General features: G+C 43.7%; 1 protein-coding gene across 4 annotated transcripts in view; it reads left to right on the plus strand.

Moving 5' to 3' along the window:
- The window catches only part of ICE2 (interactor of little elongation complex ELL subunit 2), a 140,129-nt gene extending 124,291 nt beyond the window's left edge, over window positions 1-15,838 (plus strand). The window contains exons 16-17 of one of the 4 annotated variants that reach the window (XR_011030328.1): window positions 1,793-2,117; window positions 13,128-13,169. Coding sequence is in view for 2 of the 4 variants with exons in the window: in XM_068275695.1 (XP_068131796.1) it covers window positions 13,128-13,304 (177 nt within the window). In the remaining 2 variants the exon portion in view is untranslated. Of the gene's footprint in view, window positions 1-1,792; window positions 2,118-2,551; window positions 2,659-13,127 lie in introns of all 4 variants that reach the window. The other 3 variants (XR_011030327.1, XM_068275696.1, XM_068275695.1) reach the window with 3 other exon arrangements.
- Window positions 15,839-22,017: the final 6,179 nt, after the last annotated feature.

Genomic DNA, 22,017 nt, shown 5'->3' on the forward strand with positions numbered 1-22,017 from the left:
TTTTGGCCCCCATGATCTCCAAGGGCTGCTCTCGTTCCCCGCTGGACAGCCAGGTACACTGGCAGAGTCCCACATTGTTGCACATGCGTGGCCAGTCTGCATGCGCAGTTCCCGCCCCCGTCAGGCTCCCATGGCCAGGAGAGTTCTGCGCTGAAGCACGACTCTGCCAGTGTTGGGTAAGCGGTGATGGACCAAATGGGTTGAGGAAGTCCTGGGCAAGTATAAATCCTGAGACTTGATTTGTCTCGGGTACACTTAAGTCTGACTGGATTAGCCACATGCTTTTTTTCAGGTTTGTGATTCAGACACTACTGCAGCCAAAGAGATCAGCAGCACACCAGACCTAATTTGTCTAATTTTTCCTTTAAGTCAGAGCATCTGATCTACATGCATGTTCAGGGTCTTTGGCTTAACCACTTGCCGACCGCGCACTCATAACGCGCGTCGGCAAAGTGGTAGCTGCAGGACCAGCGACGCACATCTGCATCGCCGGCTGCAGGCTAATTAATCTGCTTCCTGTCAATTCACGGCGGGGGGCTCCGTGAATAGCCTGCGGGCCGCCGATCACGGCTCGCAGGCTAAATGTAAACACAAGCGGAAATAATCTGCTTTGTTTACATTTGTACAATGCTGCTAACAGTAGCAGCGTTGTACTAGATCAGTGATCCCCGGCCAATCAGCGTCCGGGGATCGCTGTCACATGACAGGCAGGAGCCTGTTAGAGGCTGCACAGGACAGATCCGTTCCTGTGCAGCTTTGAGGTGCCCCCACCCCCCCGCCAGCCACACGTATGCAGGCGTGATCAGACCCCCCCAGCACATCATCCCCCTAGTGGGGAAAAAAGGGGGGCGATCTGGTCGCTCTGCCTGGTGTTTGATCTGTGCTGGGGGCTGTAGAGCCCACCCAGCACAGATCAGCGAAATCAGCGCTGGTCCTTAAGGGGGGGTAAAGGCTGGGTCATCAAGTGGTTAAAGATTAGCAAGACAGCCCTGCAATATTCCTTGTTTAAAGGACAACTCTAACAAGAGGTATATGGAGGCTGCCAGCAGCCCTGCTGGTCTATTTGGCTGCAGTAGTGTTTGATCACACCAGAAACAAGCATACAGATAATCTTGTCAGTTTTGACAATAATGTCGGAAACACCTAATATGCTGCATGCTTGTTCAGGGTCTGTGGCTAAAAGTATTAGAGGCAGAGGATCAGCGGGATAGCCAGGCAACTGGTATTATTTAAAATGAAATTAATATGACAGCCTCCATATTCCTCTCGCTTCAGGTATCCTTTAAAAGTTCCAATTCAGGGTTGCTGCATCAGTTTCCTACTACATAACTGATCTACAGTTCTCTAACCTTACTTGGGCTGTGTTACCACATGAGCGAGAACAAACTTTTTTTTTTGTGTGTCCATTCTCCTGCTCATCGCTAAATGGACAGTTTATTTGACATATTTTATAAATAGGAGCCATTCACACTAATCACGCTGCAACGGATCTGCGGGATTCTGTGCGGTCCGTGATAATCCCGGGCAAGTGAATGTGTTCCCCCATATAGCCTAAGGGGGTAATGCATCTGCCCCGGGTTACAGCTAGTCTCGCTGGTCCGGCACAAGTGGGAACAGAGCGTAATTCCACTGTAATAACATTTAAGGATTTCAGAGGTTTCATATTTAAATGGGGCTTAAGTGCAGCAAGTATCCAGATAATGGACTCTTTTTTTAAGATGCTTGCTGTATGTTCAAATCGCCTCTACCCAACCTCACCTTATCTAACCCTTCTCATCCCATCCAATGTTAGCTTAAAGGAGTTATCAGGCTAAATAAAGAAAATAAGCACTACTTACCCGGGGCTTCCTCCAGCCCCAAGCTCCCAGCATGTCCCTCGCCGCAGCTCTGCACGCAGCCGTTCGCTGCAGCTCCGACCCGGTCCTCGGCGATGACGTCAGGCCGACCTCCAGGTTATGCAATGGCTAAGTCAATCACCTGACCTGAATACGATTGAGCATGCATTTCACTTGCTGAAGACAAAACTGAAGGGAAAATAACCCAAGAACAAGCAGGAACTGAAGACAGTTGCAGTAGAGGCCTAGCAGACCATTACCAGGGATGAAACCCAGCATCTGGTAATGTCTATGCGTTCCAGACTTCGGGCTGTAATTGACGGCAAAGCATTTGTAACTAAGTATTAAAAAGTGAAAGTTTTATTTATGATTTTTATTCTGTCCCATTACTTTTGGTCCCTTAACAAGTCGGCAGCTTATATGCAAACTGCTGTAATTCCTACACCGTTCACATGATTTGGGTGTAAATACCCTCAAATTAAAGCTGACAGTGGTGTGCTGTTTCATTTCAAATCCATTGTGGTTGTGTATAGAGCCAAAAATGTTAGAATTGTGTCAATGTCCCAATATTTATGGACCTGACTGTATATTGTCTTGTCAGAGGGGCTCACAATCTAATCTTTACAATAGTTATATGTCTATGTATGTATCATGTAGTGTATGTATTTTAGTCTAGGGCCAATTAACTTATCTTTATGTTTTTTGGGATGTGGGAGGAAACCATAGTGACTGGAGGAAACCCAAACAGACACTGGGTGAACATACAAACTCCGTGCAGATAGCACCCTGGCTGGGATTCAAACTGGACACCCAGTGCTGCAAGGTGAGAGTAGTAACCACAATGCCACCATGATGAATTGGATGCGCATACCATGCTTTACTATTAATGCATCACTAGAAGGATGAAAAGCATGTAGAGTAGGTGGACTGTGATTGCACATCTATCATCTGTTTAGTCTTTGGGAATTTTAATGCAATACTTCTTAATGAAGCTGTATTATCCCCATGTGAACTACTTTGCATAAGATTGTCACACCTGTACCTGTTTTTATGTTGGGGTGTGTATAAACTGGTCTTTTGTTCTGCTTTTGTAGTGTAGACGTCAAAAATAGTTACCTGAGGTCCCTGCAACTACACACACACACACACACACACACACACACACACACACACACACACACACACACACACACACACACACACACACACACACACACACACACACACACACACACACACACACACACACACACACACACACACACACACACACACACACACACACACAATCACCTCCATTATTTAAAGGGAAGGTGCCCTCACCGCAGTTCCGGTGGCTTCCGGGCCCCTCCAGTACAGATGCCAACCTCGCCAGGTCGGCATCTACTTGCGCTCCAGCCTGCGGCTCACTGAGTCGCACTGACGTCATCTGGACTGTACTGCGCAGGCGTAGAACTACTACGCCTGCGCAGTACAGTCTGGATGACGTCATTGTGACTTCGTGAGCCGCACGCTGGAGCGCAAGTAGGCCTCTATTACCTGAGGGGAACCCCGGGCCCTCGGCAGGGAGCAGAGCTGCGGCAAGAGCCCAGGACGGCTACAAGGAGCTGGAGGAAGCTCCAGGTAAGTGGATTTTTTATTTTTTGCTTCCTGGACGTGCAGGAAGCATTTATCTAGTCCAGCACTAGATGGAAATCAGTTGCTGGGGCCATGGAATAGAGAGGAAGGAACCAGGTGTGTCTTCCGATGTCACCCAGGTAAACACTGGGCTTATGCCGGACAGTAAGGGTCCGTTTCCACACAGTGCCAGCATGCATCTTGGGAGACGGACCCGAATCCCTCTAGTTGTGCCATCCACAGCTCTAGGGATTTGGATGCATAATGCGAAGAAATGTAATTAAGTATGAGCTAGATGATGAGTATGAGCTAGAATAGACACAGATGCTGTAACAGTGAAGGCAGTGTGTGTTCAGCAAGTGAGCTGCAAACCTCTGTGTGGAAGTACTGAAATCTGTGCAAAAGAGCTCCAACTTTTCTGCAAGCCTGCATTGTGGATCCCAGGCTAGGTATCTGTCCTAAGTTGCTAAATTGTAGAGCTTGGAAAGAGAAAACACACCACTTAATCCACCACAGTGAAATGTACAGTAGACAGCAACCACAGTAGTTTAACTGGTTTCAGATGCACACAGTTCATATCTACACCCTGCTTGTAGACTGGTCTCTCTGCCAGGGCATATATTTCAATCCGTCTGGGAGCAGAGCTGCAGCGAGGGGCACATAGGCTGCCAGGGGCTGGAGGAAGCCCCAGGCAAGTAGATTTTTTTTTATTTATTTATTTTTACACTTCGCACCTTCCCTTTAAATTAATTTGTTTGGATATAAATGAAAGTGTTTTGTGAGGGCAGTAATACATGGTAAATGTTATGTTCAGGGTACTGTGTTATGTTTTTTCATTCTCATTAGTTTATAAGACTGCAGTCTAACCGGTTTTTCAGACCCCTGGCAATTATTATGAAAATAAACTCACAATGTTCTTATCCTCATGATAATCTAGTTGTGTAGCATGACAGAAACTGAATACAGTCTTTGACAACCTTTTACTGTGAAAGGTTTAGTTTACTATGCTGTTTAGTTTACTAAAGTTTTATAGAGATTTGTATTCCATAATACTCATTAAAATTTAGCCTTTAGCGTTTTGGGCTGAAACATGGACAGCAATAATGGTCATGTAACTGATGGAGAAGCATGTGATCAGTTTGGTCAAGTGACGTGACATATGCAAGTCTATGATTTGCTAGTCATGATCATGTGCTAAAGCAGGATGTGATCACAGCAAAGCAGAGACAGTGGTTTCGTATACAGAGAAATCGGATGATTTGTACCAACTCCACAGCCCTGTTAAAATAGGTTATGTTTTATTATTTAGTCAATGTTTGCACTTTGTAAAATCTTTCCTTTCCCTGGTATACATTCTTAAAGGGAACCAGAGAAGAAGCACCCTTGTGTATTTTACCATATATCAGTAAGAACATTAGAGAAAACACCTACACTGCTCTCTGTATCATCCTCACTGCTGAAAGTGTCTGTTATCAGCTGTGATAAGAGTCCCGGACTGAGCATTCAGTCTGGCTTTGTAGGGAATAATTATAGCTGAGTCATTATAGCAGAGCCACAAGGGGGCAGGCTTGGGCTTGAAAAGACTCCAGAGAAGACAGACTCAGCTATAATCTTTCTGTAGCAAAGCCAGACTGAGTGCTCAGTCGGGGATTCTTATCAGAGGTGATAACAGGCAGATTAAACAGAGAACAATGAAACAAAGAGCAGATTAGGTGTTTACTGTCATGTTCCCACTGATTTATTTGGTAAAATACAAGAGGGTGCTTCATCTCTGGTTCTCTTTAAATTTATCACAAGTGGCATCACTGTGGAATGTTTGTTTATGTGTTCTAAAGTGAGCAGAAACACCTGGTCTCCCAGAATCCTCTGTACCTGAAGACTGTGTGACCTCATAACTTAGGCCAGGGGTGTCCAGACTTTTTAGGCCAAGGGCCATTTTGCTGTTTTTAAGTGCCATTCTTAAGGGCCGAACTAGCTAAATTAAACACAGTTGTTGCTTTTATTGCAGTTAGGTACAATATGCCTGTGACATTTTGTCAAATAAAACATTTCCATGGGAAATATCCCATATACAGTGTGCAGTTTGTTTGTTCATTCAGTTCAGTATGCAGACATAGTGCTTCTGGCACAGTGGTAGCTGCTAATCAGTGGCGGTTACTGATGCTGGCATAGTGGCAGTGGCTTATCAGTGACTGCTACTGCTGGCTACAGTGGTGACTGATAACCTACAGGTGAGCAAAGGGAAGGGGGTGCAGAGTGACAAATACAAGGTGGCCCCTGCATGTGGCAACACAGCTATGGCCTACGGGTAGCATGGAATTAACCGCTGTAAAGCATCTTGGGGGCCATCACAAAAGACTTGGTGGGCTGCATTTGGCCCCTGGGCCAGATTTTGGACATGCCTGTCCTAGGCTAAACATCACTGAATCACTGAGAGGACAGGACTTATATATATATATATATATATATATATATATATATATATATATATATATATATATATATATATATATATATATATATATATATATATATATAATGTGTGTGTGTGTGTATGTTTGATGTTGAAACCAAAATAATTAACGTAAAATTAGGTATCCTGATTAGTGTGCGTCATTATGGTGCCTTTTTAATGTGTAGTGGGACGATAAATTGAAGCAGGAAAGTAGGAATCTCCAGGTTCTTCCTGTATGTTGCAAGCCATGGAGGTGTGAAGGCTTGTTTAGGTGGGTGTGTTGCTCAAGCCCCTGTCTGTTTGTGAAAAGCTAGCATAAAAGAGCTTTTGTTCCTCTGGCACACCAAGGGCAGTAGGATCAGAGACAACTATTTTATTTAAGTATATATGTACAGTATTGTGTTTACCGACCAACACTTTATTACTGTCACACAAAGAATATTCGAGATCATTTTGTGTGATAGCTTACAACTGAACACCAGTGAAGGGAATCATATTTTACACTTTAAATTCAATAACTTGTTAGATAGTAAATTGAAGCTATATTGGCTTGTGTACACTCACAGTTCAATCGCACTTGAGCCAGGGTTGAACCATGGTTGTATTAAATTACATTAAGGTTTTACCCACGCTGCACCCACGCTGGTTTTATTCACACTGCTCTGCTTGTTGTCTCCCCCTCTCTATTGAGCAGTATATGCTCTCCTATCCTCTCCATTGTGCAATACAGCTCACAGCTCTCTTGAAAAATAAATAATGCTATATAACCAAGCTAAAGATGTGAATTCTTGTGATTGATTGTTTTTCCTTTTTATTTCATTTATTATCATATTTACAAATTGCTCTCGTAGCACCAAGCTCAGTGAACAGTTTGGAATGTCCTTCTTGTGAGATACACAATCAGACCCTTTTCACAGCGGTCAGTTGCATTGCAGAATAATTCTGTATGGCAACTCACTGCCCATACAATTCTATGGGCCTGTTCACAGCACTGCCTTGTAACTGATCATGTTATTCTAACTCGCTGCAAGCAGGCTTAGCATTTAAAGTCATTGGGAACCGCTGCTTAAAATAAAAACTAGATACTCACCTAAGGAGAGGGAAGGCTCTGCGTCCTAATGAGCCTTCCCTCTCCTCTCCCGGGGTCCGTTCCAGCGCAGGATCTCCTGTAGCAGTATTTGACTAAATTGGTCAAATACTGCTCTCTCCGCCGCCCGAGGGAGTCTTTGGGAGCCCGAGTGCTCCCAAAGACGGGCCTCTCCATACTGCGCACGCGTGAGCACCTGCCTTTGGGAGGACTCTGCTCCTGAAGACTTCTAAAGTTCCCCACAGCAGGGGATTTAAACGGGGGAGCCAGAGCTGCACCAAGGGCAGGAGAGGGAAGACTCTGTTTTTTAAAGATTCCCATTATAATATTTACTTGTCCCAGTGCTATGGAAATATATGTAGTTCGGTTTAACATAATTTGGCTATTCTTTTTATCATACCGATTGTCGACCGATATGGAAATACCTGTCATTCATCCGACGTTTCAAACTACTTCTATCTAGCAGGAGTACAAGGCATGATTCTGGTGATATGATTAAAGGAATGGGATTAATCAGTGATGTAATTATATTGTGTAAATCTTGCAGGATATGCTGAAACATGTAGCTAGCTCAGTAATTCAACTTCTAAACTGGCACCCTGATTAGTGTCCTGATTAGGATAATAGTGGTATGGCAGGTGCTGCTGCTACTTACATGTTTGTTGTTGTTTTTGTTCTTTCATCGTCTCTGTGCCACAGTGCTTACAGTGCCATCAAGTAGGAATTTCCACATAAATCTTTAATTGCATGTTTGGAAAATATGCAGGATTTTACGAAGAGCAAAGTAATATTTTTTTTCTTTAATTTAAACCACACTAGATGGTGCCAACACTAGCATCCTTAATAGCAGGACATGCATTGCAGAGCATTTATTTAGTATTCATTTGGATTCTGCAGCTGCCTGTGTCAGGCAACAATATGATCTAATTACCGTAATTTGCTTGCTCATACAATAATAAGAATATATTGTAGAATGCATCTCATATTTTGATAATTTGTGTCACCAGTTCCCTGAATTTGATGCTATGCTGAAATTCACATTAACAACCCATAGCCAAGATGTACCGGTGCTAACATGCAGTATGTGTATTTGTTTTTTCAAATTTATTGTTATGTACACATGGTCAGTTTTTAAATAAGGCCTTCTGTTTAATTAATAATAAAACATTATTAATGAGAGAGAGGCAATCACTTCAATCACCATCCACCACTATAGATTTAAAACCGTTTATTAGCCTGCTTACATGTATGTAAAATATGTGCATTCCAAATACAGTTATACCACAGACTGTGATACAGGAGTGCTTAAGTTTGCTGTCTGCGAGTAGATTAGTGCAGGTGAAATGAATAACAAGCTCCTACTCTGTGCATGAATTACTCCTGCATAAAGTGGGGAAGTTTCTAATACAGAAGGGATGGTCCGCACTTGTCAGATTGAAGTCACCTTTATTAAGGACATATCCAGATTAAAATTCGACAGGCATCATAGCTGACATGTTTCGGACTCAAGCGTCCTTAATCATAGCTATCAGCTATGATTAAGGATGCTTGAGTCCGAAACATGTCAGCTATGATGCCTGTCGAATTTTAATCTGGATATGTCCTTAATAAAGGTGACTTCAATCTGACAAGTGCGGACCATCCCTTCTGTATTGTATCCTTTGGTCTTGCCAACCTGGGTCGAGCACTGCAGTGGAAGCGGTGGAGTGGAGCTGTGTTCACTTTGCAAATGGGAAGTTTCTAGGCTGTCCTTGCTCCATAAAGAGTGCAGAATGCAGGATTGCAAGGAAATGCTACTTCAACTCCACCCAGTTATGGAAATTCATAGCTTGCTTAAGATTGCAGTGGAGAAACACTTTGTGCCCGTTTCCACTTGAGCGGAATGCACTGCTTTTCCTGCATCAAGGTCGCACAGGGAGACGCTGCCTATCCAGCAATAGTTTGACGTCCAAGTTGCATGCAGCTGCAATTCTGGACAGCATGCAGCAGTTTTTCCTTTCATGCATCCAAATCCCTACAGCAGTGCATGGCACAGTAATAGCGATTTGGCCACAGCTTCGCATCATCACAGGTGTCGCGTCTGATTCGGAAACAGACGCAGCATCCAGAGGTAAACCCTTTGGGCCCGTTTCCACTTGTGCGGCACGATTTCGACGGGAAAATTGCGGCAACGAATTCGCATGCGGTTTCGTTGCCGTTTCTATGCGGATTTTCACACGGAATCGCTTGTGGTTTGTGCAACGCGATTTTAACCATGTCAATGCCGGCAAGCATTGACATGGGTTTTTAAGTGGAAACGCCGGGAAAACCGCAAGACTAAAATGCTTGCGGTTTTCCTATTTAGTTACATTACCAATGAATCGCGTGCGGGTGTGCGGCGTGCTAATTCTGATGGGTCTGCTGTGCAGATTTTTTTCTGCACGACAAACCGCACAGAATCCCGCACAAGTGGAAACAGTCCCATCCACTTGTGTTGTCTATGCCAATCTGCATGCAGGAAACGCATGCAGATTCGCTCTAGTGGAAACGGGCCCTAAGTGATAACATAAAATTCCTAGAAGTCTTGGAGCACTGATAAGCAGTTTTCAATGAAAATGGAGTTTCCGATTAAAGCTACAGATATTGTGTAATGCTGGGAATACACGGTTCGTTTCTGCCGCTGAAGGATGGTTCGATAGATAATTTCCGACGTGTCCAATCTCGCGTTCAATCGTTTTGCCGCTCAATTTACTGAGAGAAGTGAATGAAAAAAGTTAAGAAGAACGAGCGGAAGATAAGAGAATCGAGCGGCAAAATTGATCAAGCACAGAATCGAGCGGCAGAAACGCATCGTGTATTCCCACCATTAGGGCCAGGTAACCAGCATTTTCAGAAAGAGGTCAGTGCAGGTTTTGTTTGAAGAGATTGGCTGCAGTAATGCTCGAAATAAATCATGTTAATGCCTTAACAATGGTTACCATGCTTTGTTGAGTGTGATAGCAGAAGAGGTAAATGTTTGCTATGTTGTAAGATAAAGTAGTTACAGTGCTGTACACACCATCCAGACACACCAGGAATGCAGAGACATTGAGCAGGGACAGGAATAATTACCATGTAAATCTATACCTGCATGAAAGGTTTTTCTCCTCCAAATACAGCTTGAAGAAAACCAGATTAAATTCTTTCAAAATGTTCTTGAATTCACCAAAAAAAATAATAAAAAAAAATCCCCCTTAAACTCCATTTGATCCAATGGAAGGCAACAAACTCTGAAAAAGCATTGGCCAGTTGGCTTCAAAAGGGTAGAAACATCTTCCAACTGCGAGGCCTGCAGGATTCCCCACCTTCATATCTGTCCCTATGCTCCAATCTACCACTGCAATCTTCACCTTGTGTAGCGCGTCCCCGCTTGAACAGGAGACCGGGTAATGTCTACTCTACAGTTGCACCCAGGCCTTAATGCGCAAGAAGTAAGTACTGATGAGGTGAAGGCAGAGATACCTACAGTAACCACTAAACAGGAACACCGGAAAAGCGTCAATACGAGCCAGGGGTCATACACATGAGATACTAGGCAATCGAAGTACCTGGGACAAGGCAAATATCAGCAATACTCCAGCTAGCAATCCACAGAATAGTCCGGTTCAGGCAAGGGGTCAGTCCAGGCAGCAATTCAGAGTAGTCCGGTTTAGGAAAAGGGTCAGTGCAGGTAGTAATCCACAGAGATCAATAAGCGCACCCAGCAACTAGCCACAGGTAATGCTATCATGAGCAGCTTGTACAGAGCAGAAGCAGCCTTTTAACAAAGACATCCACCAATCATGGCTGGCCACTCGCACTCAGACATCCAATCAATAAACAACCTTACTTCCTGCATGTCAGCTGACTGTGGTTAGTCGCTGTTGTCTAAGAGCATAGAACGGGTGTGCAATCACACGTGCTTCTCCACCACATCTCCTGGGGTAAGCACGCTCATTCACCTGACCCTCGGGAACACCGTGATCACTAATAGATGAATTGGGCTATTCCGCCCAATAACCGACCGCGTCGGCAACATCGCAGGTGCAAGATACAGGTAAGATCATGACACCACCTCAAAATGGCCTTTTGCTGTCTCCTCCTAAACCAATTGTACCCTGCTGTACTTCATGATGTAAAACAAATGAAAGGTGTAACTGGGAGAGTAGACCCTCTCATATTTTGGACCTTAAAGAGACACTGAAGCGAAAAAAAATATATGATATAGTGAATTGGTCGTGTACTATGAATAATTACTAGAAGATTAGCAGCAAAGAAAATATTCTCATACTTTTTATTTTCAGGTATATAGTGTTTTTTCTAACATTGCATCATTCTATAATATGTGCAGATTACACAACACTCAGCATTCAAAATGAGTCTTTCAGAGCAGAGGCGTATCTAGAGAAGATGGCGCCTATGGCGAATACTGAAATTGCGCCAGCTGGGTGAAGATTATAGTGAGGAGGGAAGATTAGGACACTGCACCAGTTGTTCGGAGTGAGCCTATATTGCTCAACTGTAATAAAATACTATCTGTCGCTCAGTGACAAGTGACACTTCACAAGCAGAGCAAAGTGCCAACTCTCCTCTCCGGGCAAATCACCTCTCCTGCTGTTTCTCCCCCCAGCTGGACGTGGGAGAACAAGAACAAGGAGGATAATAAGACATACCATGCTAGACACACTCACCCGCAGGCTACTGTTGTAATGTGTACGGAGATGTGTGGGGGCGGACTCATCCAGCTGCCTCTCTCCTAGTCATTGGCGAGAGAGACGCACTGATACAAGGAAGGGTTTTGCTAAGGGGAGGTCGGAGGAGGCCTGAATTGATACTTCTGTCTCAGCCGCCCGGATACCAATACCACGTGGACAGACGCTGGGGCAGAGGAGAGCAGCGGGGAGGACTGTCACTGCTGCGCTAGTGCACTCAGAAGCAAGCCGTTTAGGAGGAGGAGTCGCCGATGATGACGAGAGACAGCACGTGGAGTGGAGGAAGAGCGGAGCCGACGTTGCTATGGCGACCTGCCGCGACCACAAACGCTGGTGGCAGCGGGGAGAAACCGAGAGGTGAATGGGCAAGCTGTGGCAGCCGCACACACACGCAGACCGTGCTGCTCTCCTGACCCGACCTAGTAAGGGGCGATTAATTGCTTACTGGGGATGCGCCCCCCCCAGGTGAGTGACAAAGGGCGCCCATAGCAACTGCCCTATGTGCACCCCTGTAGATACGCCCCTGTTTCAGAGCAGTCTATGAAGTAATGACCTCTCCTCTAGCAGAGGAAAAGTGAATAGTCCAGGAACAGTTGAGATAATAAAAGTCAGATAACAGCCCTCTCCACGACTAACTTAGTCGGAGAGCTTAATGGCTTGTTTGCATATAGATAACAACTGGAGTTTCTCAACTCTTCCTGTACTGGAAACAATTAGACTGATGTATCTGATCTTAATGTTTTATTTCTTAGCTGTGCTACACATACAAATCATAATATCATTTTTTTTTTCGCTTCAGTGTCTCTTTAACAAAGGCAGTCATAACTTGCATATGAATGTCGTTTTGGCATCCCACCACTGACCTTCCAGTGACATTGGCTTCCTTTCAACGCACCTACCACTTAAGTATTTCGTTTTGGATGTGTAGCGATATAATTGAAATTCCTTCTCTGCAGATAAATGAGTAAGGGTGCTCAAATTTTCAATTTTTGCAATCCGTGCTGCAGCATGGCTACCCAACCGATCTTTTGATCGATTTCTGGCTCAAATCGGTCAGAAGTATTGATTAAGAATGCAAATCTTGATTGCAAGGGTTTCGATCAGATGCTTAAGGGTAGAGGCTTTGTTTCCTAATGACCTAATGCTATGGCATGCATTACACTTGGTTTGACGTAAAGGCTGGTTAGGCAACCAACTGTGCATAATTTTTTTCGTGTGTGTGTTTGGGGGGAAGAATACGGGACATTTGTTTTCATTAAGAAAAATTTGTTAGCAGGCAAACTCCCACACAGGGAGATGGCATTATAACGCATTAATACAAGTATAAAGATAAACTGTTCACATGAAACAAGTGTGCATATTTTTATGTTAAACAGGTAGCACTGTCCTTAAAGCTTTTTCTTTTATAATTCTTCCCTCTGTAGACACATCCACCAAGAAATACTACTTGCCTTGAAAAGGCCTCAAGCCAGCCTGTCGCCACTCCGACTTCCACTACAAAGTCTCCAAAGAAAGGGAGGAACAGGTTACCAAGGTTAAAAGCCAAACAGAGGCAGTGGAAAGCAGAAGCAGCATTACTGCGGACCACAGAAGACACTTGATGATAGAATCCAGACTGGAGTCTTCTCTGAATGCTCAGCCTATCACTCTGTGTATAGACCAAGACAGACATGCCTGCAAGTCCCTGATGATGGCTTCTTTTGGTACCAGATATACCCCAACAGTCCACCTGTAAGGTTCCGATCATGGCTTCTTTTGGTACCAGATATACCCCCACAGTCCACCTGTAAGGTTCCGATGATGGCTTCTTTTGGTACCAGATATACCCCCAGAGTCCACCTGTAAGGTTCCGATGATGACTTCTTTTGGTACCCGATAATCCCCCACAGTCCACTTGTAAGGTTCCGATGATGGCTTCTTTTGGTACCCGATAATCCCCCACAGTCCACCTGTTGTAAGGTTCCGATGATGGCTTCTTTTGGTACCCGATATTCCCCCGCAGTCCACCTGTTGTAAGGTTCCGATGATGGCTTCTTTTGGTACCCGATAATCCCCCACAGTCCACCTGTTGTAAGGTTCCGATGATGGCTTCTTTTGGTACCCGATATTCCCCCACAGTCCACCTGTAAGGTTGAGGAATAGCTGCATTAGTTCAGCTGAACTGTTTACCACAGACATTTTTACAGGGGTCAGGAAACCCCCAGTACTCACACTGGTATACTCAGGGAAGCAGCTAATGTATTGTTTCTGTAAGAATACAGCATATTTTTAATTTTAGAGGAATATTACATTGAATAAATGTTACCTAGTGATGCATGGATCAAAATGGAACACTTAAAGAGACACTGAAGCGAAAAAAAAATGATATTATGATTTGTATGTGTAGTACAGCTAAGAAATAAAACATTAAGATCAGATATATCACTCTAATTGTTTCCAGTACAGGAAGAGTTAAGAAACTCTAGTTGTTATCTCTATGCAAAAAAGCCATTAATCTCTACGACTTTCAAAGTCGTGGAGAGGGCTGTTATCTGACTTTTATTATCTCAACTGTAAGTGAACTAATTACTTTTTCTCTGCCAGAGGAGAGGTCATTAGTTCACAGACTGCTCTGAAAGAATCATTTTGAATGCTGAGTGTTAGAGAATGATGCAATGTTAGAAAAATCACTGTATACCTGAAAATAAAAATATGATGATATTTTCTTTGCTGCTAATCTTCTAGTAATTATTCATAGTACACAACCAATTCACTATATAATGTATTTTTTTTCGCTTCAGTGTCTCTTTAAAAATGCATCACAAGTTTTGTTTTCGTAGATCTGTTCAATTGTCTGTTTGCTTTAAAACAAGTCTTTCTGACATTTGATCTACTTCCACAGAAATTGATTCTCCGAATGTCAGCAGTGTTAAAATGTGGTCTGCACTTACTAGTTTTACCACCTAAAAATACTAAGCTAAAAACAGTGTCTGAGGGTAGATGTATGTATACATTTTTTTTTATCTATCTTTTATTAAAAACAGAATTAGAACCTTTTCTCATTTTGAAATGGTTTAAATTACTGTGAATGCAGGACTTGGTGAATAAATATTCGCTGTCCTATTTGAGGTAAGCAATACACTGTGCACAATTGAAAGTTGAACACTATCAATTAAAAATAATTTTATTAATGCACAATATTAGGGTGCAGATAACCTTTTAGTGCTAAGAGCACTTTATTTATTCACTCAGTTCTTTTTTTCCCTTTCTTCCGGCTTTAAAATCATCCTTCATTCCTCACACAGCTCACAAATATACGTCACTGTATCGCAACATGCAGGAGAGTCTGAGGAGGAGGCTGATCTGAAGAGGTAACGGGTATCCTTTCGCTGTAATATAAGTAGCAGTCAGGGAGATGAGTATATACTACTCCTGACTGACTGGCTGCTTGTGATGTTACACTCCTGGCTGCATCTACTTTCTAGGCTGCAGTGTACTGTCCATGCTGGGAGGGAGAGACACTGATAAAGACCCTGATAATGCCTTTGTAAACAGAGAAGTGAAGACAATAAACACACATTGCTGGAATTTTATGCTAGGTACACACAATGAGATTGTAGGGCAGCTTTACTGCCAGATCGATTATTTCCAACATGTCAGATCTGATTTCTGTTCGTTTTTCCAATAGAATTTAATGGAAAACGGTCAGAAATTGATTTTAAAATGATTGGAAATCGATCGGAAATCAGATCGGACATGTTGGAAATAATCAATCTGACAGTAAATCTGCCAGAAAATCTCATAGTGTGTACCCAGCATGTATCCCTTATCATCATCTGAATAAGATTATTTCAGCAAGGTGATTAATAAATTATACACTGAGGACTTGATAGCACGCCCCCCCACCCCGTGCAGGAACATGGTCTTGTCCTGCAAAGCCCGAAAGTTTGCCTCTGTCCGTTCCTGACGGGGTGATTTTACAGCAGAGGGGTAGAGCTGTGTGAAGAAAGAAATTGTTCCTAGTGCTTGGGATAACCTACAGCATAAAATAAAAACAAAAGTTGTTTTAAGATGGTGTTCCTTTAATTCTGCGCCTGATTCGAACAGTCGTGTAAAGGCCCTGGACCTGTAGTGAAAATAAAATATTTTTTTTCTATTTGTTAGCCCAGTGTAACATCTTTCTTCTCCCTTATTTGCCTTCTGAAATTTATCAGTGGTGGCAACATCTTTAGTACTGCCCAGTGATCTCTTGGGAATGCTCATTCAGGGCTGGTTCACACCTAAAAGTGCTAGTGTAATCGCGAACGCTGAGGGCTGGTGCACACCAGAGCAGTTCTGAAGCGTTTTTAAATTGCTTGCAGGGTTTTCCCCCTGCAAAGCGTTTTAAAAAACGCTTCAGAACCGCTCTGGTGTGCACCAGCCTTCAGCGTTTGCGATTACACTAGCACTTGGCTAATGAAAGTGAATGGGATGGTGCAGACCAGAGCGGCTCGTTTTTCCACAAACGCAAACTCAGGGGCTGGAGCATTTTGTAGATTTCTGAGGCGTTTCTGCCTCAATGTTTAAGTATAGGAAAGTGGAAAACTGCTCTGAAAAACGCTAGATCAGAGCGTTTTTCCGGGCGTTTTTGTTACAGAAGCTGTTCAGTAACAGCTTTTACTGTAACAATATTTGTAATCTGCTACACAAAAAACACTCCAAAAAACGCTAGGCATGTTTAGAAAACCTCTCTAAACATGCCTAGAATCGCTCTGAAATCTGCTTCAAAACCCTCTAGCATTTTGCAGAGCTGCTAGAAGTTTTTTGTGTGCACTGGGCCTGAGGGCCCATTTCCACTATCGCGAATTCGCATGCGTTTTTCCGCATACATATTCGCATAGCAATACAAGTGAATGGGACTGTTTCCACTTGTCAGGATTCCTTTGCATTTTTCTGCGCAGAAAAAATTCGCATGGCAGAGCCATCAGAATTCGCATATCGCATACCGCTATGCAAATCGCATACAATGTATTTAATAGGAAATTTGCATGAGGTTTGGGTATGCGAATTTTCATAGAAACAATGGAAAAGCACACCAGCACTGCCATGGTTAAATTCGCATACATAGTCATCCATGAGAATTCGCGTGAAAATTCGCATAGACCCGCATGCGAAATTCGCATCCGCATGTGAATTTTTACCGCGGCGATTCGCACCGCACAAGTGGAAATGCAGCCTAAGTGTTTTTAGAAGTGGTTTTCTAAGCGATTCCAGGCAAGTGCCTAGCAATTCTCTAGTTATGTCTAGCGATTTTTGGATCGTTTTTGTATAGCATTTTTTTACTTTTTATAGAGTAGAGATGAACGTGTACAGCTTTTGTAAAAAAAAAAAAAAAAATATAAAAAAAACCTTGGAAAATCGCTCTGTTCTAGCATGTTTTAGAACAGTTTTTCCACTTTCCTATACTTAACATTGAGGCTGAATTGCCTCAGAAATGCTGCAGGACCCGCGTTTGGGAAAAAAATCACAGTGCTCTGGTTCGATTCATTATTTATTTTTTATTTATTTATTGTATTTATAAAGCGCCAACATATTACGCAGCTCTGACCAACATATTACGCAGTGCTGTATCCATCAGAAGCTTCTGATGTGTCAATATGACGAAACATGTAAGGCGGGGCTACTGATGCGGAAATAACAGCTGAACCACGAGGGCAGAGCGGCATCCTGAGCTGCGGAGATAGTGGTAGTGCACGCCATTTCGGATACAGCAGAGGGACTACAAGTGCCAGCCGGGGCCCAACAGAACGGGGGAGAGCCCGTATCAAAAACTCTTTGCTGTCTGTTAAAGAAAGGAATTTGTAAGTGCAATCTTTTTATATATAAATATCGCTGGTCTTACAATATGTGAGGCGTTTGCTTTGATGTAACATCTGTATGAAGGTCGGCATTTGATGTGGAGGGGAAGATAAAGGGAATCTGGCATTCAGTGGTGACATACAGCAGTTTGGTGTGGTGGGGGGCGGCCCGAAGTGTCCCAAAGCGCTGACAGACCTAAGTGAAGGTCCTATTATCTGGTGAGTGTCTGTTCACCGGGTGCTGGTGGAGATTATAGGAAGATAAGAAGTTGCAATATCGTGACCCCTCTGCAGATGCGGACTTTATACTCATTGACTTTTAATGTGGATGTCACTCATATACTGTAGATAAAGTTGAGACAGTGCCACCTTATTTTACATATTCTGTATAAGTGAGGGGGTTAAGGGTACAAGGGTACGTGGCTTTTCCACACTGGTACCTGACAATAAAATGGTTAATCATACACCGCTAACTCTCCCTGAATAGTGAGCAGATCTGTCTTCACTATTGAACAGGATTCTGTAATGAGGTGACTGTGTTTTCAGATCAAATTCCATGGATTCTTCTGCCCTGCCCCTCCATATCCCCATGACTCACAGCCAAGATATGCAGCTTGCTGAACTACTCCCAGAAAAGAAAAAACACTGGAGATTCTCACCACACATTGGATGAGTGCTGAATATTTCTAGGCTGCTTCGAGTGGGAATGGGACAGGAGAGGTTGAAGCCATTGACAGGCACAGCCCTGGGAAGATGAAGTTCAGCTGTACAGATTAAAGGAGAGGCTGAGGATGGAGTTCACACCCCCAGTATAGCTGTATCTGCTACTTGTGCTGCATTCCTTTATAGCGTTTTACCTAGTCTCTACAAAGAGAACATTGAGAGTAGCAATCTGCCTCTGGGAATGGTCTGTTAATCTTTACTCTTCAGAGTATTTTTACTGCTACAGCAATTGTGTGTGGTACATTATATCACCATCTGAGCAATGTACAGTCACAGGCCAGCTGAGAAATACTGGGCAGCATTACTTGTTTCCTCTTCAAGACACCTGTTTTCATGCAGCCACCTACTAATTTATGGAGGGTGGCCATGAAAAATCATTGTGGAAATGTTAGCTCACCAATAGCTGTACGATGACCTCTACAATATTTCACAAGAATATACTCGCTGCATATATTTCTGTTGTAGCTGGAATAATGTACTTGGTAACTGGCAGGTCAGTTTATATCTTTTATCAGAACCAATAACTAAAGCTACTGTTAAGCCCCCTTCATGGTTCACCTATAATGCTACATTTTACCGCAACAGATAAGCAATAGCCAATACGTTGACCATGCTACTCAAGATCACAGTTCAAATCTGCGCATCTCAGTGAACATTTTGCTGTGTGCTGCATGCTTTATAGGATAATGTGCGGACATAATGCAAGGCCAGTGCCGTGTGCTTGCTGTATTCAACTCCTTTCCGTTACCATTTTTAGGAGATTAGGAATAGGCAGATGTTTAAAGCAAACCTGAACTAAAAATTAAAAGTCAAAATAAACATATACATGGCATACTTGCCTCCCATGTAGTCTTCTCATCAATCTCTTTCTCTTTTCCTGTGTCCTGTTTGTCCACTGTGTTCGATGGAATTCTCAGTTTTACATTCTAAAAATGGCAATGACCTCGTAACAGCTACTGTAATGTCGCCCACTTGAGCCATAGGGAAACATGGACATTACCTTCCACATCAGTTGTCCTTTCAGTTATAACTGACAGCAACTGATATATTTCAGTTCTGATAAAATCTTGTCAGAACTGGAAGGAATTGTTAGAAGAAATTACTGAGCTTCTGCAAGGAACTGATGGCAAGGTAAGCAGGGCTGTGGAGTCGGAGCAATTTTTGGATACCTGGAGTCAGAGTAGGTGGTTTTGATAAACTGAGGAGTCTGGTTCGAGATGATTTTTGTACCAATGACCTTACCCTTGGAGGTATGAAATATTCGTTTTCCAGGTACATCATGTGTTTATTTTTATTAATTTTACTCTATTCAGGTTCCCCTTAACCCATTCTAGACTGGACGACTGGCCCCTTTAAGACCAGAGCTGTCCTTTTCCTGTTTTGCTTGGCGATTGCTGTGACTGGCTAACAGAAGTCATGGGAACAGGAGTCAATTAAATTGGCTCCTGACCGAGATACGGAAACTTTGCTGTCAGTGTGACAGCAGAGTGAGCAGCAAGAGCAACAAGACTGCAGGCAGGGATGATTGAAATTTAAGCCCTGGCAGGAAAAAGGTGCTACAAACAGAGCATAGATTTCAATCATTAACCTTTAGAGGACTGCTCCACGCCAATTGGCATGGATGCGGCGGCAGCCCCAGGACCGCCTAACGCCGATTGGGTGTGCAGTCCTGGGGGCGGAGTTTGCAAGGGATCCTACATGCTGATGCGCGCGCATCCCTGCTTAAATGACGGAGCCCCGTCATCAGCCTCCCAGCACCGATCGCTGCTAGGTGACTGTTAGACAGCGTTCTAATAACGGTGTACAGCGCTGCGATCTACAGCAGCGCTGTACTGGGGACAGCCGTGTGAAACGTCTGTCCCCCCTGGGGGACTCAGGAGCTATCCACTGTGATAGGCTGAAGCCTATCACAGCTGATCGCTGTAATTGGCTGACAAGGGGAGGGAGGGCTGTGGAAAAAAAAAGGATATTTTATTTAAAAAAAAAAAGAAATAAAAAAATAAACATAAGGGAAGCGATCAGACCCCACCAACAGAAAAAGCTCTGTTGGTGGGGAGAAAAGGGGGCGATGAATCACTTGTGTGATGAGTTGTGTGGCCCTGCAGTGGCCTATTTAGTGAAAAATGGCCTGGTCTTTAGGGGGCTTTAACACCGCAGTCCTTAAGTGGTTAAGTTCCAGAATCGTTTAATGTAGAGCTTCTGATTATTCTAATCTGGTCTGTTCACACTCCGTGGGGGTAACATTTGGATATTGCGTATCTGTGCCCGTGCTCAGTGTTTTAAAGTCTTACCTCTCCGCCTGCACGACTCCTGGCCTTCTCTGGTGTCCATCATCACAAAGAGCACCGGTATCACATGGCATGTCACGCTGTAATGTCACACATGCGCCAGTGCCACGTGGTGCAGGCGCTCACGGTGGTGGGGGATGCCAAAGGAGGCCAGGAATGGCTCTGACATAGAGGTGAGTCTTTAAAACAGAGCATGGGGGAACTTTACACTTGTGGGGGACACTGATCCGGGAGTTCATTGGTCATCCCAATATCGAATGCCTTTACTGCTGTGCATCTGATCAAGCCTTTATGACTGAGATTTCTCTGTCATTCCCGATAGATCTCCTTTACCGGTTTAGGCTGGAAATTGATCAAAAGATTGGTCAAATTTTGCAGCAACGATTCTCTTCTAATTAAATCAGATTATTGAATCAAGGTCGGTCAGGCCGCAATATCGTCTGATGTAGGGGCACTCTAACTCCAGTTTGAGACAAAGGTGGAAGATCATTTTCCACATTGTCCAGCCAGACACACTTCCTACTCCGTCATCTGGACACAGCGGTTGTGGCCATGGCTGTATGATAGATCATTTGTGAATGTAGGCAATGGCATGATGGGCTGCTCTGAGTCGCAACCATGACACCTTATACCAGTCTGAATGTGGACATTTAACTCTCTAGTAGATGATTGGCTACATATTCCCCTTCAGACATATTGACTGAGTACATACAGCCCAATTAATTGAATCGGCTAATCATGTGGTCCCTCCCCTTTCACTATTTTTGAGTAAATTTGGCAACATGTTCAGTCACACCCTGGCCTGGCCTCTACCTTTGCTTGGCCAGGAAGCTTTATCTTTTTCCTTTCCCCTTCAACTACAATGTTCCATGTAGAGCAGTGAGAACATCTAGACCAAGGCAATTATGGTGCAGTTTACAGTGAATGTGCTGCATCAGCACATACATTTCTGCCTAGATGTGGTGCCATTGCAATGTAATGAAAATGTATCCATTGCAATGTACAATTCTCTGTTGCATGCATGTTCAGAGCACAGTGGGTACGTTGACATAACATTGAGAAAGGCATGGAACTTGCCCAGAAATAAATGTGTTAAAGCAAGTCTGAAGTGATTATAAAAATAAATAGATACTTACCTAAGGAGAGGGAAGGCTCTGGGTCTTGTAGAGCCTTCCCAGGCTCCTCCGTTTGAATCTCCAGCTGCGGGAAACTTCCACAGTCTTCAGAAGCACTTGGGCTCCCAAAGACCAGCACCTCTGTACTGCACACGCGTGAGTGTGTGAGAGAGGGCACTCGCTTGTGCACAGTACAGAGCGGCCCTGTTTTCGGAACCCCAAGTGCTTCCGAAGACTTTAAGACTGAAGTCTCCCCAACCCAGAAGAGAGCAGTCTCCGACTGAATGGTGGTGGACTGCTAGCAGGGGAACCAGAGAGGAGAGGGAATGCTCTATAGGACCCAGAGCTTCTCCTCTCCTTATGTGACTATCT

This window comes from Hyperolius riggenbachi, chromosome 3 (assembly GCF_040937935.1).
Source record: "Hyperolius riggenbachi isolate aHypRig1 chromosome 3, aHypRig1.pri, whole genome shotgun sequence".
Taxonomy (NCBI): domain Eukaryota; kingdom Metazoa; phylum Chordata; class Amphibia; order Anura; family Hyperoliidae; genus Hyperolius; species Hyperolius riggenbachi.